Source organism: Lates calcarifer, linkage group LG8, assembly GCF_001640805.2.
Source record: "Lates calcarifer isolate ASB-BC8 linkage group LG8, TLL_Latcal_v3, whole genome shotgun sequence".
In the NCBI taxonomy this organism is placed as follows: domain Eukaryota; kingdom Metazoa; phylum Chordata; class Actinopteri; family Centropomidae; genus Lates; species Lates calcarifer.
The window spans coordinates 5,920,092-5,946,184 of NC_066840.1; the positions used below are offsets into that span (position 1 = coordinate 5,920,092).

Sequence of the window (26,093 nt, forward strand, 5' to 3'; positions counted from 1 at the left end):
GTGTCCATACTCCCCGAATATGAATTTATGAAGCCTGCTTGTGATTTCAATCTGACTAATGTATCAGAACAAACCCATCTGTGCAGCACTGACCCCTGAGGTGAGGGTTTTGGGGGGTGGGGGGAATAAGGGGGAAGTGCTGAGAGCGTGGGCGGCTGGTTTATGCTCCTACCATGAACCAAGGTGGTCAGTGAGAAATGAAATCTTTTACCCACATTTGCAAGGCTGAAAGGAAAAACAACGGAGGAAATAAAGAAAGAACATCACTCCAGAACAAGTTCCATGGGAAAAATTTTATTTATCAATATGCGGTTGTTTCCAAACTGGTGGAACGTTATTTCCATTGTAGCTGGTGCCAATAGGTTACGCTGAGAAGCGGCAAAAAAGTGAATGGCAGAAAAAAAAATAAAAGAAATAAAAGGACAAAACTTGACAGTAATGATTAAAACAAAGGGAAACAAAATTCAACAGGTTTTGCTTACACATGCACATTGAAAAATAATACTGTGGCTTTGAACAATAGCAGAAATCAACCTACAGTGAGACTCACACCATGAGCGACCAACATCCTTGTGCTAAATTAGGAAAAAGAGAGATGACAAAGGAGAGGGGTGGAGGGAGGGAAAGAGAAGGAGAGAGCAACTTTAAAACAAAGGACCGCCTGGGAGATAATGAGTGGTGTAAACCAGAAGATTTATTGGTGAGCGCAGAACGGTCACACTCTCTCATACGTGGCCCCCTTTTTCTTTTTTCCTCCCCCTCCCTCTCTCTCTCTATATATCTCTCTGCTCTACATCTCTCTCCATCTTGGCCCGACAGACTTATTAAAACTGAAAAAAAGACTCATCTTTGTGGACCAAAAATGTTTTTGTTACATCTTATAATGGAGCGGAAGGTGTAGGTAACTCAGAGGCAGTGGAATAACACAGTCTTCATATGCAGAGTTAAGTGCTGTCTCCAACAGGGAAGGGGGCCTTATCATTCATAGTTTCAATGACCTATCCATTTCAAAGCCGCTCGGTGACAAAGCTTCAGTCCTGAACAGTTTCTGAGCAACTAGAATCCTGTTGAATGGCGATGTAAAAACTCTGAACCCCAGTTTTTTTTTCTTTTTTTAACACATGTGGTAACAAAGACTTTTTTTTTGACAATACTGGACGCTGCAAAAAAGACAGCTCATGTGTCCGCTGCAATATTCAGTTTAACTCTAAAAGAAAAGAAAATAAAAACATATTGCAAACAGAGACAAAAATGCAAGGATTCATACAAAACACACTTTAAAAAGACAGCTATTTACAAACATCCTCCATTACAAAAATCTAATCTTAAATTTTTATTATGAGCAGTGTTCAGGTGAAATTACATCTTAAATTGGGCTCTATCCATATATTTACATTTCTCTGTTATCTCCGCTTTATTTTTTATTTTTTTGAATAACATTAAGTGGTCGCAAGAATGAATGAAAATGAGATATGGTTTGTGGTAATTTGGTAATGACTCCCTTGGCTGGTGTAGGTGAACGGATGCGCACCGATCCGAAACAAAAATATTTGATCTAGATGTGTTTCACAGAGGGCCGCTGAGGGCTGCATGCTGAGTTAAAACACAGGACCACAAAAAGCACGAGCAGCTGCTTAGGTTGTTAACTCTGAGGTTAACGACACGCAAAAAGCCATTGGAGTCTTCCCCGAGTCTTCAAGCTGGGCTGCCTTTTAACTCAGCAGTGTATATCCGTGGATGGCAATAGTTTGTGGCAGCGGATGATGGGTGTCTCTGCTGGTGAATAAACATTCACCGACAGCCTGACCGTTTGACTGGAGATAAACCTGGACCCGTCAGCTTCGGTGTGCGTCTGTGCATGCGGGCGTGTGTGTGCGCACATGTGCCATCAAACGTCAGCTCATGTCTGCATGCTGAGGAATAGCTGTTCTTATCTCCTCTCCTCTCCTCTCACACTTCATTAACTGGGACTGCGGCGCTCTGTACTTTGGCAGCCACACTGTTTTGGAGCACCTAGCTCCAGTCCCCAAAACAAGTCTGTTCAGCTGCTAGACCACAGAAGCATCCACACACACACACATGCACATATATATATATAACACACAGAGAAAAACTGCACATATAAGCACAAATGAGCACATGTAGAAGCACCTACATGTGCACACTGATAGATTCAAACACCCCCAACACTCCCCATCCTACCCCACCTAAAGGCGAGCTTCGGTGTGCACACGTGCACACATCCAGCTGCAGTAAATCCTGTCTCGGTGCCGCTGCCCTGGGCTGTGTGATAGCTGAGCTGCAGTGTCCTCGTTGGCTGAACACCTTGACTGTGGAATATTCTGCACAGCATTTTTATTCACAGCACAACTGGTGAGAGGATGGAAAAATGAATGCTAAACTACCTCCGCCAGTCCCCACCCCCACCCCCACCCATCACCACCCCAACCCCCCACCCCCCCTAACGCCATCTTCCTCTCAGGTTAAAGCCAAGTCACAGGAACATTCTCTCCTTTATCTGCTGCTCTCGCTCCCTCTCTCTCCCCTCTCCCGGCTGGTGAGTGTGGGCACGGAGATGGCACATAGATTAGTCACACGCTGGCGACGCCACTGACTGCGCACTCCACTGACTCATCTACAGATGGCAGCCAATTGGCATCTGACAATACTGTATCCCAATGTTGAGCCGCAGCTTGCTGTCCAACTTATATATAGGGCATCCTACCTATGTAGGCCAGCCAATCGGTGCCCACCATCCAACCTACGCCCACCTTGCCTAGGCAGCAGGCACCAAACTAACTCTTTGATGCCTACGCTGTAGCACCAGAGGCTAGAACAAACAAATATCAACCTGCCTGCTGTCTTAAAAACCATCTCCCCGAAAGCTCATCAGACACAATAAAGCCTTCAATTGATGCCAGCTGGAGCACTAGAAGGGTTTTGTAAGATCTTGGGCATGTCTGTCTGTCGGCGCGTCGGTCTGTCTGTCGTGTTTTTGAAGCTTATGATACAGTAACTTACTGTTCTACCCCAAAGCCAATAAGTCTGCCCAGATATGAGACTGGTCCGGACATGTCCACACACGTACACACACACATACTCATTCACAGAGGACACACCCTCAGATACACACAAGTAGGTCATAAATACCAGAGTAATGGTAACGCTCGCATCAGACCAGCGGAGAAGGGAGTATCCCTGGAAGCACACACACACACACACACACACACACACACACATACACATGCACACCTCGACATCAACAGTCCAGGTCAAGGTACTCTCTTGGGAAAAACGCAATGGTTGTGCAATGGATGACATGGGTGGTGAGAAGATGGAGTAATAATGATGATCTATTCAACTCTATACATTGTGCACTTGTAGGAAAAGTCTAACAAAATACAACTGCTTTGTGAACTGACTCAGGGTTTGAGGAAATCCTCCATCAAAAATAGTAAGTAAGGCAAACATCAGAGGTGCGAAGGGAGAGGAACACATTATTTCACACACTGTGTCTGATACCTGAGCTATCTGGAGAGTTTCCTGGCCCAGCACGGAGCCCTGGCTAACACACACGCGCGTGCACACACACACATGCACACACACACACACACTCATACACGCACACGTTTTATGCTCGCACACAAACTGCAGGCTGAGTGGCATTCAGGGCCTGTGTCTGCCTGTTCCTGGCTAGTGTGCTAAGATGGTGTGTTTAATTGGGTGTAGCACAGACTGTACTTCAGGGAACTGAGATAAGTTATATCCTGCCCATTAAAGGGGACAGCAAACCAGGAAGCTAGAGTTCCATCTGTCGGTTTGCTCCAGCCCCGCCCCCCTGTCGAAGCGCAGCAGGGACACGTGGAAGGTGGGAGGTGAGGGGAGGAGGAGGAGGACTAGGAAGGGGGATGGGGATTGTCAGACAACCCAAACAAACAGAATAAACCTCTCATCAGTCAGCTCACAACCCCGCTGGTTACTGGTCAGTGTGTGTCTCTCCAGATTTGTGCAGCAGGTGGTAGAAATAACAGGGGCTTGAGGAAGCATCAAGTCCCCAGAATGCAAAGGAAGGTGTTCTTCCCAAGAACATAAATCAAGCGCTCCTCTCATTCTCTCTCCTGGCTGTGTCGCTGGCTGTGCGGAGCGTGTCAGACTTTGTAGTAGATGTTGGCAGGGCTCTGCGGCGGCATCTCCTGGACAATGTAGACGGGGTGGCCATAGTCGCCGCTCACCTTCTCATAGTGAGGGCAGTAGTTGTTCTCTGTCCGCAGCGGAATGATGATGTCACTGGGCTCCGTGCCAGCCGTGCCCCCGGGCAGCTTGGGATTGGACAGCGTGCTGAGCGACAGCGCCGAGGGGCGGGGCTGCGAGTGGGCGTTTTTCCTGGCACGCTTGCGCATCTTGATGAGCAGGATGACGAGGAGGAGGATGAGCAGGAGGAAGATGATGCAGCCAGCCCCGATGGCGCAGATCACGGCCACTCTGGAGCCAAAGATGCCGTCCGAGTTCGCCGAGGAACCCTGGTCCTGATTCATGGTGTCTGGAGAGAGAAATACAAAGAGAGAGAAGTTAGCGACTGTACAAAAGTTACCAAGGGGGGGGGGGTCAGAGAGGGAGGAGGGCAGTGTCGATTTATGTTTGCTGAAGGAAGGGGAGTTTTACTTTTTTGGAGATCAGGAGAGGGTTTTTCCCCCCATATTTCTATTTTATATTTTGAGATTTATTATATGAGAAAAAAGCTCAAATAGGTACATCAAAAAGATGGTTTTCGTGTGTGCCACAGAGTTTTATTTTGCCATATGTAGACAATATGGAATAGAGTGCAAAAGCCTTTCAGTACAGTCGCCTGTTTTTGTTTCACTCATTTGGTGACTATTAAAACTGCAACTATTTAATAGCTCTGTACTCACAAATAGAAATTGGCTGTATTCTCACCATTTGTTTGATTAAGTATATTATTTTGAAATATTACTGAGAGGGTACTGTAGTTTTTATTCTGAAGAAAGCATTCATAACCCTGGGGGTGTCCTTGTTTTTTAAATGAAATAAAATGTCAGATTTATAAGCACTTCTCCCCACCACAGTAATTTTCATACAGTGCCTTAGAGACCAGCTAAACAATCAGAGGGGTAATAACATTTACAGTAAGTCAGTCCTGTCATATGTAGATCTTACTGTTCTGGTACTAAATCAACTATGATCACCGCCCCGTTTGTTGTTGCTCTACATGACTAACAGCCCCATTGATGTAATCTAATTGAATTAGCTCAGTCAAAATAGCCTCCTAATGAAATCTGTAGTCATCAGTCAACATAACAAAGATTCCTGCTCTGATAAGATTGAACTCGGGCAAGTTGTGTGACATGTCAGGGCCACATTTGTATGGCAAAGGCCAAGTGAGACATGCAAAAAAAATGAGTAGGGCATATCTGAACATCTGATTTTATTTATCCTTTTGTCTGAAGGGTTCAGGATGGAGGGGGGAGAAAGCAAGGAGGTGTGGGGGGGGGGGGTCTGTTACTGGATGGGAGAGAGAATGACTGGCTCCCCCAGTGACTGAAATCTGAGAAGAACCAAATCTGTTTTCCATGTATGCATGCAGCTGCTGCCAAAGAGTAGGACACACTCTCCCCCCCCAGCACCACCTCTTTACTGTCCACAACCCCCCCATCCTCGTCCCACAGGCACACAAAAACCTCATACCTCCAGAGAATGCCATCCCCACTAATGACTGTGTCTCCGCACTCGGCTGACCACTCTGCACTTAACCATTTATTGAGAGTGGGATAACTGCACCTTACGCCTTATCACGACTAAATGACATCACTGAAAGCTACCGATTCCAGTCTTATCGGTGTAATCAGAGGCGCGGGGAATTTTGTGCATTCTGAGCGCTGGAGAGAGCTGGAGAGAGGCTGTCAGAAATTTCATTCCTGAAATATCAGCCCCTCAAACTGCAGTGACACGTCCTTCATTCCACCCTCCACTTCTTCACTTGACATAATCACTGATCTAACAATGGTAGACAGGTAAAAGCCCGGGAATAGGGAAAAAGTGACATTAGGAAATCTTTTTATAGAGCAACTAATGTCAAATAAGCAATTATTAAATGAGGACGGCTTATCACATTGGGACAGGCAGAACAGTCTGTACTTGGAGGAAGTTTGTGGCATACAAAGTTGTGGAGTAAGTCAAAAAGTTAGTGTAGGGAGTGATCTAAAAAAAAAATGAAGAAGAAGAAGAAGAAGAAGGAGAAGAAGAAGGAGAAGAAGTGGTCCCTCCTGTGGGAAGCAGCTATGAAAGGTGCTGGTGAAAACAGGAAACAAGGAGGGCCCAGAGCAACCAAGGAGGCTCAAGTGACTTCTTCAATTATCTCTGCTTTTAATCTTCATTGATCTGCAATTCTAATGAGGTTTAAAAAGATATATAATAAAGAAGTACGTCTTTGAGTCTCCTTGGGTGTAGCACACGCTTTGTGTACTGTATGAATAAGTGAAGTGACTCAGGGTAGCTATATTTGTTTTAGGTGGGGTTCCATATTGTTTAATTGCCAAGCTGCATCTTGGTGACTATTATTAGTTTTACACCTATTTCAGCATGTTGACCCGCAGCAATCAAAGAAACGCCTACGGCATGAAAGAGCCATATGAGAGAATGCATACTTTGGAAGAGTCAACTATGATTTTTATTTTCTCTTTTCAGGCTAAATGTGATTAATTATTAGCAGAACCCCCGAGGCTGTGAATATTCGTTTTTTTACATTTCTAAAACCTTTATCTTACTAAAATATTTGCACTCTAGAAACAAGAAAAGTGTTCTGAGAAGAGTCTCGAGAAGCAGTTTATGGGTGCAGCGCCAGTCTGCCAATCTGCTCACCAGGGTTTCCTGGGATCTCAGGTCCTGGCCGATCGCGGTCCCGGTCAGGCGGACTGGGACTGGACTCCGGTATGGCGTTGTCCTCTGGATCCTCCGGCACTCCTGGGTTCGCATTTGGAACTGCGGGAAACAGCAAAACACACAGAAAAAAGAAAAAGAAAAATCAGCCTTGGCAAAAGCTGCATGTGTTGAATTACAATGACGGGTTCGTCTGCATCGGCAGGGATTATTTTTTATTATCTTTTGATATATCTTTTATACACAGAGAAGGTTATCTTTGCATGTGTTGAAAGCATCTCAGAAGTGAAGATGAAAGCACAAAAAGAGGAAGGACAAGTTGGCAAACGTCTGTGAAAACACGCCCGTATCCCTGTCCTGTCGTAAAAAAATGAGCTCACATCTACATCAGCAGCTCCTTCAGCAAACACTTAGACAGGCATTTCCAACGCTGACACTTTCATGAGTGCGTAGGACATTCTCTCAAACACACACACACCCACGCATGCACACATATATGTACACACCTAGAATATACTTACAATACACTTAGGCCTGGCAGAATGAGGGTAAAGTAGTTATATATTAACTTTTTATTGTTTTACATTATTCATCACGTTAAAAGGCCATAATATGCCTTATTTATTGCTCTGGCTTTAACTCTGCCTGAAAGAGGCACACTTCTGAGGGGGAGAGAACAGGAGGACAGGAAGAGAAGGGGGGAGACGAGGAGACAAGGAGGAGAGGAGGGGGTTGCATAAGCTCGGAGGGGAATGCAAAGGAAACAGACAGTTTATCTGTGTGTCTGTTGTGATTTCAGCACGCGCACTTTGAAGTCTCTGTGCGGTAAACAGCGGTGGGTCCGTGGCGTGGCTTTTTACGAGGGCAGGGCCGGCAGACGGAGGACTGTTATGAACTATTACCGAAACCGGTCAGATGGATTCCACAGTGCGCTATCAGATGCCTCTCCTCTATCAGGCCTTATCTGCATCTGCCCAAAGGCCTGCTCAAGGCGTGTGTGAGAGAAATAGAGAGGAGGGTGTGTGAGGAGGCAATTTACATTTGAGTCCCTCGTGGCAAGTTTGTGTGGCATGTGTGTGTGTGTGTGTGTGTGTGTGTGAGAGTGAGAAGGGCCTGACAGTCTAGCAGGCTATTTTCTATTTCCACCCCAGTTTGGCTGAGACTCGTGGAGGGAAATGATTCGGGTGTGGGACGTCTGGCAGATTGAACATCAGAAAAGAGAGAGGGGAAAAAATGAGGAGAGACAAAGGAGAGGAACATAAATTAATGCCACTGTCCACTTCTCTCTCTCTTTGGTATTGAGAGAGAGAACATATTGGTGAACATAACCACACTACTAACAATTGGATCTCCTCCCCCGCTCTATCTTCTCCATGTCCAGACCACCGCATTGCTCCATACTGATTGCAGCACTGGTGAAACTAGCCGTGAGCTGTTGTGTGCCGTCAATAATTGATGAGAAAAGACAGGAGTGAGAAGTGGGAACATTCACGCGTGGCAGAGGATATGAGAGGACACAGTGATCTGATTCACATATAGCCCCAACACTGTGTCAACCACTGAGCATGTGCGGGGAGCGTTGTAATGTTCTGACCCATTTTTCTGTGTGTACTGCTGACATTTCCCTTAGCTATGCAGACAGCAACTACCTCAGAACTGCCAACCCGCCAGAAGGAGGGAGAAGGCGGGGGGGAGGAGGAGGACGAGGAGTGAGAGTGAGGGAGACAATGATCGAGCGACACTGGAGAGAGACAGATATGTTGGGAGAGGTAGAGGGAGAGAAAACCATCCAGGGTGGGGGGGGGGGATGCGTGCGAGGCGGTGAGTCAACATATTTCTAATGAGCACAGTGACATGATGTGGTGGAGGGGAACAGCGATGGATGTATAAAATATAGGCTCCTCGTATTTCCCGTTCATTCAATTTCTCTTCCCTTTTACTTCACATTTTATATGAAGACAAAAGACGGAACATGAGGCATTTAAAGCACAATTAGAAATCGACGTGTCGGGGCGCATAACTTCCCACAAATGGATGATTCAACGTGAGTAGACCCGGGAGTGTCTCCACAATAAAATGCAAATGTAACATTAACAACGTGCAGATATTGCACAGCGGGATGAGTCACCAAAACATAATCCATGGTGCAAAGTGCAAAGGAGTAAGGGTGAACATATGGGAAGATCTTGGGGACTTGGCTGGAGAAAGGGTTGGCATTCAGCTGCAGAGACGGAGGAAATGTGGTTTTAACACAATAGCATCTTAGGTCAGAGCCAAGCAGAGCCCAGGATTTTTTGTGTGTGTGTGTGTGTGTGTGTGTTGAAACAACATCTAGTATGGCTGGAGAGGGTAGAGTCTACTGCTGCAAATAAGGGTTGTTTTCACCACTGATCAGTCTGTTGAGGGCTTTTTCTATAAATTGATTTAAATGCCAGAAAACAGTGAGCCCTTCAGAGTTTCCCACAGCCCAAGGTGATGTTTTCAAATTACTTGTTTTGTCTGAACAACAGCCCACAAGCCGATTACGTTCCATTTATGATTAAATAAACCAGAAGAAAGCAGCAAATATTCACTTTGCAGAGGCCAGAGCCAGCAAATGTTTTGATAAATGACTCAGTGGTATGAATGACAATCGAATGAACTTTCTGTCAACTCTTTAGCCAATTAATCAGGAAATCCTTTCAGCACTATTGGAGGCAATCAAAAATATCACTCTTTTTAAAGGCGGCAAATTATAGCGCTTCCATGGTAACTGGCACTGGAAATGATTAGCTGATTAATAAGGAATGCTTTTCTTTGTAATGATTGTGAAGTGAATATCTTTGGGTCCTGGGCTAGTGGAGAAACTATTCAGATCCTTCACATGAGCAAAAGTGGCAACAGCACATTACAAAAATACTCTAAAATACTCAAACTAAAAACTGAAAATGTTACTTAAGTAAGAGTAGCATTTTATCGTACCATTGTAGTTAATCAAGATGGATATGCAAAATAATAGTCACTGGTTACCTTATATTTCTCATAAATGTGTATAGAAATACTCAAGCAAAGCAAAAATACCTTACAACTGTACTCAAGTGCAGTACTTGAGTAAATGTACTTAGTTACACTCTTTACACACTCTTTTCTCTACACAACTTTGTCCAATAAAAGTAATTTACATCTGTCATCTTGGGCTCTGGGAATTTACATTATTCATTTTTCCCTATTTTCTGACATGGTAATTAAAATAATTGGCAGATTAATCAATAATGAAAATAATCAATACCTCTAATGGTACCTTCTTTGTGTTTTCAGGAAAAACAATCACCTAGAAATGGTCTGCAGCAGACAAATCAAAGTTTCTGTCAATGCTCTCATTTCTCACGGCCTTTCTTCAAATAGTTACTGGGTTGGATGGGCACATTATGCATCAAAAATTCCACCCACAGAAATAGATTTAAAAGTAGTAGCAGCTGGGCCAACAGCATCTTTTCTAACAAGGTTTTTAGGGCACATTGATTGTGAGTGACAGCTCGCTTCAGACCGTTTCGGGAAATGAGTACATGGCTCTGGCGAAGTTGAGGAACAGCCGGCAGCCACAGAAACAGACACAAGCTGAGAGGAACTTTCCTAGAACTTTCCTCAAATTAGACATTTTCTTTTATACTTCATTAACGTGTTTAAGGAGTTTGTTTGTTTTTCTTTCTCCCAGGTAATAGTTTAGTGTAAATGTCTGTGCTGCCTGCACTCATGCAGCCGTGTTGTCATTTGGCAATGGTGTTGCAATCCCAGGGCTGTCGGATGCTCTAATTGACCTACATGGAAAGATAATGCAATGCCTGCCTGTTTCTGAGATGGTTGTGGGTATTTTTCACTGTATCTGCTGAATTTGTTCCAACTCAGACCTTGCTAGCATCAGCAGCTTGTTAGCTTCTATTCTTCCTCCGACTGCCAGGATACACTGCTGTCATCCCTCTAGCCAACATTCAAATATCTGCACACAAATTTGCAGACATACACACAGACACAGACACTCACACACTCTGCAGATTTCTCAGCAAGTCTCGCTTTATTTTTGACATGTTGAGATCCAGCTTTTAAGCTGGAATCAGATCATCGTGGCGGGCAGATGTTCCTCTCAGATGGCGGTTAGTGTCTGTTTCGGTCAAAACAACCACACTAAGGATGGCGGGGAATGTTTACAGAGTAACACATCTGTGTACTGTACCCTGTCAAAATCAGGATATGCACGTCCACATATCGAGTAAAACTGCGTCTAAAAGTGAAATGTATGATGTGAACCAAATGTTGTGTCCAAGGATATCTAAACAAAGCCTGCTTGTTTACTTCCAGCATTTTTAAATGACTTACCCCGACCGTGCACTTACATTACAATTTCAAACACATTTTCATTCTGTGATTATTGTATAAGAATCAGGTTGGGAAACAGCTGAGGAACATCGGAAGATGAAGTGGAGTCATTCTTCAAAGTCATTTCTTGTTTGGTTGTTATTTCTTCATGATCCCATTTCCTCCACTATTTGCACAAACAGGGTTTGTGTATGAAAAGATTTATTCAAAACTACTGTACAAGGCTAATAGAGCTGGGCAATATGGTATTAATCCTCTATCACAACATCTGCTGCATGATCTCGAATATATCATGATTTAGTTGAGAAAGTAGCCAGATGGGAATGTTCTTTCAACAACCTCATAGCTAACTGAATAACTAACAAATCAGGGTACTTCATCACACTGAAGCAAAAATCCTGTAAATCCAATAGTGCAGTCCATAAAGTAGTCCTACTTATTGATTTGCAACATTGCCAGCATGGATCTAATACAATGAGAGATATTAAAGGAACAGTTACCTCAGAGTCACTGGTATGGAGAGAGACATCTCTATCATCTGATGATACTTTACAGACTAAACACTTGCTGATTTGAAAGTCATTTAAAATGAAATATTATTTTTATTTGTATTTTAGTACTATTTTAATTTGAGGGTTACTTTTTTTTTTGGAGACACTTTATTTGAAACCACTACTTAGCATTTAAGTATATAAACAATAACAACTACTTTATAACATGCTATAATGTATACCATACATAAGGACCTCTTAAGTGTTAATGCATTAAACTTTAACTCATAAACATGAATTGAAACTAGCTGGCGAATAAACAGCTAATGAACATAACACAGCTGCCCTTTTATTTTTCATGAATATGGAACACAACATTTATTTATTTTACATATATATTAATTGTTTTATATTTATTATTTAAAAGCATATCCTGATTATATTTATTGTATTGTTTATTCATAGATTCTTCTTCTGTCAAGCTCAACATGCTTTGTGATTTTTGAACTCATTTATAAAAAACTCTAAACCCGCCTGTGAACGATTTGTACTTGTGTATAAACAGTTAAATAAAAGTTTTATTACACACTAGAGGGCTTTGTTTATGTGTGTAATCATTTATCATTAAATATGATTAAAGCAATGTTACACTGTATTATAAACTGTAAACTGGTCATGGACACTACATGAGAGAAGTTATAACTGACAAATTTTTGTTGTCAAATTAAACAACAAATGACTTTTTTTTTTTTTTTTTTCAAATTAAAGAAACACTTTGGGAACTCAGAGATTTAAAATCAACATATTTGGAGATACATGGTTTGGATGACTGTTAATGTAATTTAATTAAATTTAGTTCAGTGACTTGACATTTTGCTTGGATCTGTTACTTTTGATGACAGAGTTTTGTAAAATGATGGAATGATTTAAACATACCATTATGATGCAACACCACTGCAAGTCACAAAACCACAATACTGATTTAGCACCAGGCTCCAAGTAATACCACTAAAGAAGTCATATAAAACAAAGTTCAAAAACCATCAGCGCTGATGGCCAATTCATTTCATAACACAACTTTACAGTTCTAGAGAGCAGGTCCCATCAGAGGCCGGTGGCGGACAAAGTCACGCTAGGCACACATGGCGATAAATGAAAATGTCACACCAAAGTGAAACATGGCTTTAAGGCAGCAGCGCTGTATTGTGTTCTACATGTGAGGTGAGCGCACATTTACCTTGCCCGACTTTCATGATGACTTTCATGGCTCGGCTCTTGCACACGCCTCCCTCTCGGTTCTCCAGGCCCTCGATGGTGCCGTTGGAGGTTGCTGGAGGAGAGGGAAGAAGGAGACAAAGAGAAAGAGAAAGAGGAGAGGGTGAAGGACAAGAAGTGATGGAGGGTAAAGAGAATAGTAGGAGAAAGAGGAGAAAGAGGAGGGGAGAAGATGACACACTGGTTAATGAGCACGTCCATAACGCACAGAACTAATCAATATTTACGACAAGCACTGATTAGCTGTTCCAGTGATTAGCCGTTCTCACCCTCAATCAACCGCCAGCTCCTCTCAACGGTATCTCTCATTAACACAATAAAGTGAAGTCAAATGAATGGAACAACATTAGGCCCTACTGAGGGAGGGTGGGTGCTGAGGTGGAGAGGGGGAACATGGTCAGACCTGTGTGAGTGTGTGTGTGTGTGTGTGTGAGTGTGTGTTTTCGGTCTGTGCATAGTTTAGCAGTGAGACATGCCAGCGAGAGTTCCAGCTGCTTGCCAAGTCCTCGAGCAGCTTACTCCCTCTGAGCCACATGTGTCATTACTTGCTGGTAGTGCTGAGAGCTAAATGCCTCCCTTAATGTTCATGCGTGCATGAGTGTGTGTGTCCATTTATATATTAGAGAGAGAGTGTGTGTCAGCTTCTCTCCATTTGTTTTAAAGTGTGTGTTCTGCTCTGACTTGAGTGAGGAGATCAGGGTCGAGGGTTGTTTATTCAATGTCACATTCACTTCAGACAGTGTGACACAATTGGCTGTCTATTTTGGGGCCCATGATAATGACCTAGGGAGACAGAGTGTGACTCTGACCTTAACACTGAGCGGCTAAACACAGGGCAGTCGTGCATGTACGTGTGTGTGTGTGTGTGTGTGTGTGTGTGTGTGGGCATGCGCCTGTGTGGGCGAATGCAATGGCAGCTCTAATTTTGGAATTCCCCAATTGCTCTCCATCTCCGCTTAGTCTGCTGTTTTAACTTACTCCCTTCCTCAGAAATGCCTTTGTTTCTCTTCCTTGCATTATCCGCCTTGGTCTCTCTCCCTCTCTCTCCCTCTCTCTGTGTTTTTTCGTTCACTTCATTTAGTTTCTTTATCTGTGCTATCTGGCTCTACCCCTCCCCTTCCCTCCCTCTTAACTCAATGACCATCTCCCTGGGTGATTGCTTCAGATGGCACCCTCATTATGATGAGATAGTCTTGGAGAGGGTGCTTATCTAATGATGACACAATGAGAGGCAGACTCTGCTACAGATTGGAGGGGGGAGGTTGGGTGGGTCCAAACAATGCACTAACATCAAAATACTTACCTTCCCGGAATGATGTATCAATGTTCCTACATGCATTCTCCCTGCTATAAACTGATGTTGTATCAAGCAGTGTTGAAATCTGCCTCTGCAGCTATGGAAAAGCTCATCTAGTTGATTCATGCCTTGTCATTCCTAAGTATTATTAATGTTGACATTTTGTTGCCCTGTGGGATTTCAGCTTTGTGCACTGGCGAAATTGAAGAAAACTAAATAATGAATTGCACTAATATTATGTTACATTATCAGATCCTACTCAGACTCTGAATTACAGAGAGAACCACAACATTTTGTTAGTGTGGCCAGCGTACGTGATAATTTGTGAGAATGACTGTGATAACATCGTGTCAGGAGCTCTTTGGCAAATTCCCTCCTGCTCTAGACTCAACACGACTGAGTGAACCGGACGCTGAAATATATACGAGGGGGCCAGCGGAGGCGAGTGCAGCGCAGGAACAAAAAGATTTGAAATTTACGTGGGACATTAATGTGAATGAACACTCAAGGCTAAGTGAGTCCTATGATTTATGTAAAGTCTATGCAAGGACCATGTCTCTGCTAAAGGGAACATTCAAAGACAGTGAGGTGAACAGGACTGTTTCCAGTCTTAAAGGCGCACCGACCCTCCAGCCTGAGTGGCCCAGACGCTGCCACGAGTGCTAACCTCATCTTGCCATTTTCCACCCAATTTCTCCTCTTCTTTCAATTTTTAAATTTCCAGGGCAAGGTTATACAAAAATGAGCTCTTTGAAGATCCAGCTCAAAGGCGCTTGAATAATCTGACTAAGAGTGAGCGTCATGCTATGAATTTTATATCCACTCAGGGAGAGCAAATCTTCTCAGTGTTAACTTACTTCTGTCATCTAAATTAACTATTCCTTCAGGCTGGCTGAACAGGCTCCTGCATTACTGATGTGGCGTGATGATAAGTTGGCCCTCGGAGGCTTGTGTTTAGGCTAACAACTGAAAGAGAGCTGGATTTATAAAGAGATGATCACTTTATATGTTGTTTGTATTCAGGCCATTTAAAACGTCAAATAATTCAGGGCCTGTTACTGTACCGCTGGAAATTCATAATCCGATTAACCGTGTCCAATTTTAACCACATTTCCTTATGTGAATCTGTCTTTTAAGTACTATTCAAGATGGAAATCAACTGCAGACACAACTGTTGAGTGCATTAAAAAAAAGTCTTTAAAAAAAAAACAGCCTGTTAAGTACCAGAGCTTCTGTCTTTGCCATTTTAACCCGTCTGATATCATTGTATTTACATCTATCATGTCAGAGTTTGCTCAAAAAAAAAAAAAAAAAAAAAAAAATTGCCAGCCACGTTTCAACTCCCTAACCCTACTCCACAACAAGGACACGCTGCCAGCTTTTTTTTTAATCCGAAAGCCTCTCACTCACTCACTCTATCTCCTCTTTCTTTCACTCAATTTTTTCCTCCCTCTCTAACCCTCTCCCTCTCTCTCTCTCGTTTCATCCCCGCATGCTGACGTTAATCCAAATCTGGATTTCCAGATATTAAAAGGCCGACGGTCATGTCGTGTTTTGGAAAGAGGAAACTGGGGAATTGGGTCTTCCTGTGTGTCTCGGTGGAGATAAAAACACAAGGGGATAAAGCAACGACAGTACGAAGAACAAAGAAACTCCCAGTCTGCTGCTAATGATTTAGTGGAGCAAACCGGTTCAGCGTTAGCGGTCCAGAATACCGAAGGAACTGGTCATTGCATGAAGGAATGTTGCTTTTTTTAATAAAGCGGTCGGCTCCAAAGAGGGTTTTTTTGTATGATTTAAGGCTTTCTTTGTGGGTGTGGATCATTGGCCGCAGAGTGACTAGTGGGGGAACAAAAGATCTACAGCTGCTGAAGTCATAAGAGAAACCAGGTGCCAAATGTTGATGTTGGGAAATATCTACAGTACAAATGTATCAGCCAAGAGACAGCCATAGAAGGGAAGGAGCTGGCCTGCAACAAAAGCTCCTGTTCCAATACTACACACGTACCACTGCTGCTAACACATTAACATGCATATATGAACGCACACATTTTCATATACACAAATGCACACAGATTTCACAAGGACATTCGGGGTAGAGAGGAAGGACTGCTCCCCGAGGTGCTCCGAGGAGAAGAGTGGGAGATGTGTGAGAGATGCAGTGCTGACTGGTCGAGACGACACAAGCTAAGGCTAGAGAGTGTGATGCGGTGGTCTATATTTATTCTCAGGTCTGCTAAATGAGGTCACTCAGGTGGTCCTGCTGAATACATTCCCCATCTCCATCATGAATCATCTGCTGCTTATTATTCCTGTCCAGCCCAGGGGGGGTTGCTTTCATACAGCGCAATGGGCTGTGTGTACGAGTGTGTGCATGGGCTCCGGTGTCTGTTCAAGCGCGTGCATGCGAGCGTGCGTGACATCTGCCCAAAGCACCGAACGAGGGGATAGATACAGCCCATGTGACAGACAGAGAGCAGGTTGTTTAATGAGAAAGTGGATGAGAGGTGACATTCATTGGCTACCTTTCACACACCACCCCCCCAATTCTCCACAGCATTCAGACTTCCACTTAGATGAGCCAAGCAGGCACCGGGTAGTCACAGTAACCACCAGTAATAATGTCTACATTTTCAAACGAGAAAAAAAAAAAAAGCTAAATACATAAACAGGCACAACCGCGATCTGATCACTCACACTTAGCATCAAGGAAAAACACCAGCTCACAGAGCTGTTTCATCCATTTGAGGCGAAGCAGGGAGCTAAACACAGCCTGTCAGGTATGTGTGTCTGTATCAAACAGAGCGTCACAACAGAAATGGCTATTTCTCATACCTGCAATATTCCTATCTCAGTTTTTGTTTACATTAGCGAACCACAGTCAAAGAGGGGAGAAGGAAAGGAGAGCCTATTTGCACAAAATATTTCACTCCTGAATGAGCACAGAGAGGGTTAGATTAGGTTTACGGGCCTGATTCCAGAGATAACCCTCCCCAGCAGATCTGGCACGCATGCAAGCATGCACGTGCATGCGCGCGCACGCACGCACACACACACACACACTCATATGCATGCAAACACATACAGAGTGAGGTTGGCAGACTGGAATAATACTGCGGGATCTAGATGTTTGCACTTTGAACCTTTTCTAATCCAGAGTATTAGGGCATGGCTGAAGCCTGATTATGGCAGAATGAAATGGATCTAAATAGATGTCCCAGCCCATCAGCCCTCCATTTCTTTGTCCTAGAAATAGAAATGGAAATCAGTAATCAACCTCCAACCCCTCGCTCGCCGTCTCTCCCACGTAGCCTCCTCCACAGGTTTGGCATCGACAAAGAAAATTCATTCAGACTTCTCATATCATCTCAAATGAATTAGGCGCACTCAGCTAGGCCAATGTTTTCTTCTCGTGTTTCTTTACAATAATAAAACTCGGCAGACAATATAAAATAGCCATATCTTTGACACTAATGCTGCGCATTTTTCATGCTATTTTGAAAATCCAATATTGAATTGAGGTTAGAATAAATGTGGTTATGAGTAATGCGTGTGGACACAGCTGATTTTCTAATCTTAGTGTTCAATAACGGTGACTATTTGGTTTTTGCAAAGCATCACCATGTAGCAGCTCTAACATCGCTGCGTGCTGCCTGTTCCCAGGAGCTGCTTTGCAGCGCGTACGGTAAGAAGGTAGCAGCATTAGTGTCAAGGTTTAAGGTGGTTAGCGGCCCAGTGCACACAACTGTTGCTCAGCTCACTGCTTCAGTATACAGCCAGAGGGGGAGCTCCTCTCCTGTGTGCTGATTAGACTGCTCTCTCTCTCTCTCTCTCTCTCTCTCTCTCTCTGTCACATGCACACACACACACACACACACATACAAGCAAAAAGCAAGAGCATGCACGACTGCACACACACAAATGCAACCACACTTGAAATGGTTGTGGAAAAAAATACAGACATGTAAGCATTTGGACCCACAAAAACGAACACACACTGAAGCACACACTGACACACACCGGCGCGCACACAAATACATATTCACACATACACACACATATATTGGCTGCCCATGTAGCCAGAAGATCAGGCAGGACTTAAGAGCTCCTCCGGCACCAAAATTACAGGGTACCTCTAAATCCTCCCAGCAGAGAGCACTATGGGATAGCGCGGGGTGGAAGGGAGGAGGGGTGGGTGGTGATACTGCGGAGGGGTGAGGGAGGGAGGTAAAGTGGCGAGGTGTGTGTGTGGGGTTGGGTGGTGGGGTGAGGTGTTTAGAGAGAGTGGATGGAAAGAGGAGTGTGGGGTGAGCAGGGGCAGGAGAGGAAGCGGGAGATTCCTTTTTTTAAGACGAGAGAGAGTGTGCGAACCAGGGAGGAGTGAGACCTGATCTGTCTGAAGTGTTCTTGCATGCAAGTGTGCGTATGTGTGTGTGTGTGTGTGTCTGTGTGTGTCTGTGTGTGTGTGTGTGTGTGTGTGTGTGTAGGCCGGTGGATGGGGCTGTCTGTGCGTGCGTGCATATGTCGGTGAGGGAATATGGAAGGAGGTGATGAAGTGAGGAGTTGAGAGGAGGAGGAAGAGAGCTCAGTTTGGAAAAAAAGAACAAGTGGGAGGTGATCTCTCTCTGCGAAGCAGAGGAAGCATATGTGTGCGTTGGATTGTGTGCATGCGTGTGAGTCTGTGTGTGTGTGTGGTGTGTGTGTCTCCCAGCTTGCTTCTCTCTCACTCACACTCACCATTTCTGTTACACTGTCCCCCCCAGTCTCTCTTGTGTGTGTGTGTGTGTGTGTGTGTTTTGGCCTCTGTGCAACTCAACTCTTTGTTGAGTTGTGTATCTGAGTGTGTGTGCATGCCTGGACAGACTTGTGCATGTGAATTTGTATGTCTGCATGTGTACAAATGTTTGAGAAAATGTGAATTTTCCTTGGCGATTTTTTATTGTGTGTGTGTGTGTGTGTGTGTGTGTGTGTGTGTGTGTGTGTGTGTGTGTGTGTGTGGTGTGGTGCATCAGTCAAGACAGCCGCAGATTACCAAGCTAAAGGTTGGGCATTATGGACTTCCATGGCCAGCACCACTGGGCTCGTGCTTCAAGACTACTTATGACAGCTTTTAACCTCTGCAGAGGACCTGTCAGCAGCTCCCAAAGTGTTTCTGTGTGTATCTGTGAGTGTGTGTGTGTGTGCGTGTCTGTGCAACACTCACAGCCTGCAGACACAGAGAGCTTCTGCATCATTTAGCTGCGGGTGTCTGTGTGTCACCTCTCCGGTGAATCCATTGGAGCAGAGCTTTTACACTGCTGCACTCCCCACTCCCCATTTCCCAACTCAGCATGTTGCAAAACCCCGTGCTCCTGTACACAGCACAAAACTACCATACACACACACACACACAAAAACAGAGGATGACATTGTCCTGTATGCGCGTGCAAGAAGAGACGCAAAAGAATTTTCACGTACACACACCCACGCCTACACATTAACACAAGTACACACACGGTGCAGGCCGTCTGTTGGATCAGTAGGAGATAAAGGATGCAGAATAACAGGAGGACCTTGGGGAGCAGAGCAAGTCATCTGTCTCAAACATGAACAGACTGAGCGCACTCCAACATGACAGATGTAGACAGACTCATCTTAGAGCATGTCGCATCCCAAACCTTTCTCCTGCACTCGTATGCCCACCCCACCTCCCTTCCGCCCACCCACACATAAACACTCACAAAATGAAGGAGGCATGTTCAAAATGTGCACGCTTCTAAGCTGAAAACCCACATAATCTGACAGGTGTGCACCGGGGGAGTGCGGATCATAGAATTTTGAATGTGGTCGATTGGCACAATAAAGCAAGAGTAACCTGAGGGAGCGGGGACTTATAGCTTATAATACTATAAGCTGTTGCATATAGTATTAAAATTATGAGAAGCAACGACAGCAGCCAAAGCATCCAATATTAATTTTATAACCACACTGACTGTAAAATTCAGCCCACCACGACTCGGCTGTTCTCAATATGGAACATTTTTAGATATTAGCTTTTTCAACTTTACCAGCTATTTCAGCTGTAATGTATTCTGTTGTGTGGAGAAGTTGCCAGTAGCCCACACAACCCTCCCTAATGACAGAGTAGCTAATTGGCTGTAATGGCTCTTTTCACCGATATCATTGAGCTGCAGCCACAGAAAACCTCAGCAATTTTACACAAATCCTGTGCAGGGGAAAAACAGCCTGAAGAAGTGGCCCCGCAGTGGCTCTTTCTGCTTCAGCTGACCAACAGTTGTGTACATCTAAATGCATGGGCTCAGCCATAAAAGGACAAAGAACCTTTCAGACGGCAGTGACTGTTATTTTTCTTTGTTTGCTGTAAACGTCGCTCCCCATCAATTAGACGATTATTTTTCAAAACTGCCACAACCCTAGTGGGCGCACACACATTAACACCCTTGAATACACAAAACTAACAGGTGAACAAACATGCTCTGAGAGCTACACACATACCCACAAACACCCAGTGCGCACACATACACACACACATACACACCCCTGCCTCTGAACTCCCTTCTCAGACAGTGCATCATTTGACTAATAGCAGCTGAAATGTTGCGTGTTCAGAGAAATAAGCAGAGGAAGAAACTGGGTCAGGGAGAAAAAACTGGCACTTCACCTTCCTATTGGTCAGAGCTAAAGGTTAGAGGAGATGCAACACATGCTGAAGCACTCACACTCACACACACACGAGCTGCAAAGCTAAAGGTTAATATTGTACATGTGGGAGTTGCTGAGTTACTGTTTATCTCGCTCTTAACCAGTGTGTGTGTGTGTGTCCACAGGGCTTGTTTGTGAGCTTGTGTGTGCAGCGAACAATGAGTACACAGAGTTTCATCCTTGTTAAAGACAGAGGGGAGTTACACATTAGTCTTTCATTAATCCCATCACTGGCCCAGTGTTTCCCTTATCACAAAAAAGAGTGGGCGAGATGCCCATACTCACCAACCAACTGCCCATTAATCCACATCAACAATCAGTCAACATGACTTCCTCCACTCCTGCAGTCCCTCACTAGCCTCCAATCTACCCTCATTTCTTATGAGGGACTTCTCTTAAACTAAGTGCTGCTACCTCAAATTAAAAGCCACGTACCTCAGCCCATGAGATCATTCTGGGAAGTTCTACACTAAGAAATGAAGCATGTTATTCAATTTTCATTCTCTATTAACCATCATTTTATACTGGAGAGAGTTGGGGAGAATGCCAAGAGAAACGGACAAAAGAGACAAGTATCTGTTGAGAATATTAAGAGTAACTGCCATGAAATTACTACAAAATGGCTGCAAAAAATATCACCTCGATAAAAAATATGTCTGCAGATACAGATAAATAATTTGATGCATGGGATGGGATGGATAACATATGAAATAAAGGGGAATGGAATAGGAGAAAGAGAAGGATGAAAATTTTAAATTATTTATAATTATTTAAATAAATAATTATATTATTATATTATTATAAAAACATAAATTGGAGCTTTAGTTATATGTGTATTTATTTATTTATTCTGTTTGCTTTTTCCTTGCTTCTTAATCTCATCAAATTGGCCAACATATTGGCCCAGAGCCTTTTCACTAACTGAAAGAAAAAATATTTGGGACACAAGGCTTACCGGAGAGCCAGCTTAAATGATTTGTGTCAGTGTTTCTGAACCAACCTCTCTGGCTTGTGACCCCTAAAAATGACCCCACACAAAAAATTCTAAGAGATTTTTCTGTCTCAGACTGCTTCATTTCAAGAGGCCTTTCCATGACAGAGAAGCCATAAAACTACAATCAGAAATGTATCTTTTTCTTTCTCATCCTTGTAATCATAGGTGTGTGACACCCTCAGATCTTTGTGGGACCACTTGTTAAGTCCACATCCCTTTTTTGGGAATCACTGTTCTAAGGATGTGTCATTTTTCAGCACTTTTTCTTGTTGAAAACTATTTTTGCCCCCAAAGCAAATGAATTCAGAATGCTCTCACTAACACGCTCAATAAATAAACTTTACTGAAAAACAAACTACAGTGCTCAGGGCTCCCACTCATTGTAATAAAACTTGCAAAATTACAGGTTGTCAAGAGAGAAAACAGAGTAGAGCTCTGATTATCCCATTATTGTGTCCATAAAAATGCCTTTGTATTAAGCTTAGCCTAATATAAACCCCAATAGTTTTCCTGAAAAACATCCAGGACCATCAGTATTAGTGGGTGGTATTGGTATTGTCAGCTTACACATGTGTAATCAGCTGACACATGCTCACAGAAGGTCTCTTGGTGAGCTTGTTCCTCAGCAGGAGGCTGATTGAAGTTTTCGTCTTGCTTCATTTGCACTGATAATCACATGAGGTGAACCATGGTTCACTCGCTAAATCCCACCAGATGATAAAACTGATCCTCTCCATCTTTCTCTCTGGCCTTTGTGGTCATCTGCGAAGGTGATATGGGACTCTGGACTCTGGAGAGGAGTCGCCCTGCTCGATCTAAAGGTCCACGAGCCACAAATCAGCCTGCACCGCCTGATAAAAGAAGCGCTGGGATGGATCGGAATGCGGTGAGAGATAGTAGTGGCATGTCAAAGGCCATGAGGCTCCGAAAATCTAGACTGACTAAAGAGCTAATCTGTGAGCAAACTCCCCCCTAAGGGAAACCACAGCCGAAGCCCTGGAACAAGTTAACGAACATGAACAGCGGAGGACGAAATATCCTCAGAGAACTCGCTGCTCGTGCTGCTGCATGTAAAAAATGTGCTCGCAGGGACTTGTGTGTGTATGTGTGTGTGTTTCTGTGTGCATTTATGTAAATGTGTTTAGATGTCTGAGCGTGTGTACACGTGTGTGCGAGGCTGGTCTGTGTCTGTGTGGAGCTCCTACACTGTGTCCATTCATCCTCTGTGGAGAGAGGAGCTTCATTTTCACTGACCTTTTCAATCTGGCCTCCAGAAGAGAGTTATGACAACTGAGCTGGCCTAGTGTTCCTTGGTACAATAACACCACATCAAAGATGGGGAACAAACAAACAAACAATAACTCTTACCGCAGGCCCAGCAATTCTAATCTCAAATAGGCAATGCAAAACAAACCCAATGAGGGATTCTAAGTGAGAGGGAGCGGTACGGTAATGCGATGTGCAAGGTGAGACAAGGCGTTAAGGCTCAGGTGAGAAAACTGCCTTCAGGCTAATGAAACTGCCTGTGTGATGATCAGGTCAGAGAAAAACAAAAAGGGAAAGATTTAGGGCTGCAGCTAACTATTTTTGACGTGTAGATTATTTTTTGGATTAACTGAGTCATTGTTTACTCTATAAGATGCCAGAAAACAATGAAAAATGGGCATCACTATCTCCCAGAGCACATGGTGATGTTTCCAAATGTCTAACCACCAGCCCAAAACGCAAATATATTCAATTTACAGTGATATAAAACACAGAGAAGCAGCAAATCCTCGCATTTGAGAGACTGGAATGAGAGAGACTGTAGGATTTTTGCTTGATAAATGCCTCCAACAAATAGCTGACAAAACGTTTCAGCACTAGAGAGATTACAGTTCAGACAGGCAGTAAAGACAGTGAGATGGACAGAGGGAGAGAGAGAAAGAGAGAGAGAGAGAGAGAGAGATGTCAGAGACAGAGCAAGAGACAGAGACTGTACTTGTTATGGAGGAGAGAGTCGATGTCAGCCCATCTGTTGTCCACAAAAACAAAATCTGCAAGAGACAGAACAAAGGCAGAGATGGAGAGCAAGGGAGAGAGAGAGAGAGAGAGAGAGAGAGAGAGAGAGAGGACGGTGCACAGGTGTGTGGGTGAGCATGTGTCCCTGTGACCGTGCATGTGTTTGTGTGTGTGTGTGTGTGTGTGTGTGTGTGTGTGTGTATAGGTGAGCATGTGTGTCTAAACCCTGGGGGAATTCCCTGTACCTGCTAACATGGAGGCGACTGAGCAAAGCTGACTGCAGCCATCATGGGACCAGAGTCAGTGCAGCTCTAATATACACAGACACACACACACATACACACATACAGACGCTGAGAGACACATGGTGACACAGAGACAGACAGATATATAATAGATAGAGGGGTCTGATGTAGCTGATGTGTAAAGCGCCAGAGCTCAGAGAGCAGCTCCAAACCACAGCGAAGGCTTCTCCAGCTCTGAGGCCAGGCTGCAACACAAGAAGCAGGAAAAGAAACACACACTCTTCCTCCCCTTCTCCTGTTATTCACCAAAACCCCAATCAGAGAGCACAGCAGACCACAGAGAAAATGCTGCTGATTACATCCTAATACACACAAAGCCAGCAGCTGACGCACATATACAAACACGCACACACTGATTACATCCTCTCTGGTGCTCCTCTCTCCTCATCCCTGGTATCAGTTACACGGTAAAGCCATGCTGATCGAGGATCAGTGTTTTTTGGCGCAGGGCGGTGAAAGAGTTCGGGAGCTTAACCTCTGGGCCGAGAGGCAGAGAAGGACAGAGCCTCCAGACCCCTGTGCACCCCCCCAGCCCCACCACCCCACCCCCCTCCCAAGCACAAATAAACAGCTACAACACAAAAATGTCTGGCAGACTCGAAACAATTTCCTGAAGGATCTGTCACTGTGCAGGGGAGAGGAGGCAGAGGAGGAAGGGAGGGAGGAGGGTAAGATCTAAGGAGGAGAGAAAATAGGTGGAATGGCAAGGCGGAGGGAGAGAAAGATTAAGTTGCAGGGGGAAAAAAGGGAGAGGGGAACAGAAAAGAGAGAAAGAAATTGGACCTGTGGGTTTGCAACAGGAGGTAAAATTGCTCCGTCGCCATCGACGAAATCATCAACTCTCTGAGAGAGGCAGCACAGCCTGAACTCAAACACAAACATATTTATTTGAAGACATGAAGCTTTCTTTTCAGCATCCATCTATCCATCCATCATGGTACGCATGCACAAACTCTGACAGCACAGCGCACTCATACCCATGGGACTGCTGACTGAAAAGTATCTTGTGCTCAGCTAAGCTACAGTTCTCTTGAATGTGCATTAATAAATACACAATCCATACGGCAGCTTCTATTACGCAAGCAATTCTGTGCAAACAGAAGGAGGATGGACGTGCGCGAACCCATTGTGTTTTTCGTGAACGTCTATTTGCATGCTAGTGTGAGCTTATGAGTATATATATTTGAATTTGCTTATGTGGCTTTGTGCTTATTTATGCCTGTGTGTTTGTGCACACACACGCCTCTTGTGTGTTTGTCTGCTCTTGTTACTGTGTTTGTGTGCCTGCGGTTGTGCTGGAATGGAACATGGACATTTTGCCACCGAGCTGAATTCACAGAAACGGGCTTGGTCCTGGCCTGCAGAGCAGTATTTAGACTCTGTATTTATGCGTTGGACAACCACAGCAATCTCTATCACCGCCTTGTGATTCATGTTTGTTTGCTTTGCTCGGCGCTGATTCGATTCCATCAAGAAGCTCCTTTTTTTCTCTCTTGCTCCCCCAAAACGTTTTCCGCAGAAATGTTCACGCCATCCCCGGTCAGGGTTTCATCAGCCACCCCTCATCGTAGCTGACCAAGCATGCAGTGGTTTCCATAGCAAGGATGCGACATTAAAACTAACAACCTCTATAATTATACATCCATATTTCTCCGATGAGTTTGTGTAAACAAGCCCGGGCTCCAGCTCGGGGAGGCGGACTTCTTGGCAGGCCCGGGCTGAGGGTGCCACTGAATGGCTGTTGGAAAACAAAGCCATTTCAGAGTGTGCCTTGGAAAAGA

At 44.2% G+C, this 26,093-nt stretch overlaps 1 protein-coding gene across 1 annotated transcript in view; it reads right to left on the reverse strand.

Moving 5' to 3' along the window:
* Window positions 1-274: 274 nt before the first annotated feature.
* efnb1 (ephrin-B1) overlaps window positions 275-26,093 on the reverse strand; it is a 60,019-nt gene continuing 34,200 nt past the window's right edge. The window contains exons 3-5 of the mRNA XM_051072183.1: window positions 12,976-13,068; window positions 6,877-6,996; window positions 275-4,540 (exon numbers count right to left, since the gene is read on the reverse strand). Of these exons, the coding sequence (XP_050928140.1) occupies window positions 4,149-4,540; window positions 6,877-6,996; window positions 12,976-13,068 (605 nt within the window). The 3' untranslated portion in view covers window positions 275-4,148. The remainder of the gene's footprint in view (window positions 4,541-6,876; window positions 6,997-12,975; window positions 13,069-26,093) is intronic.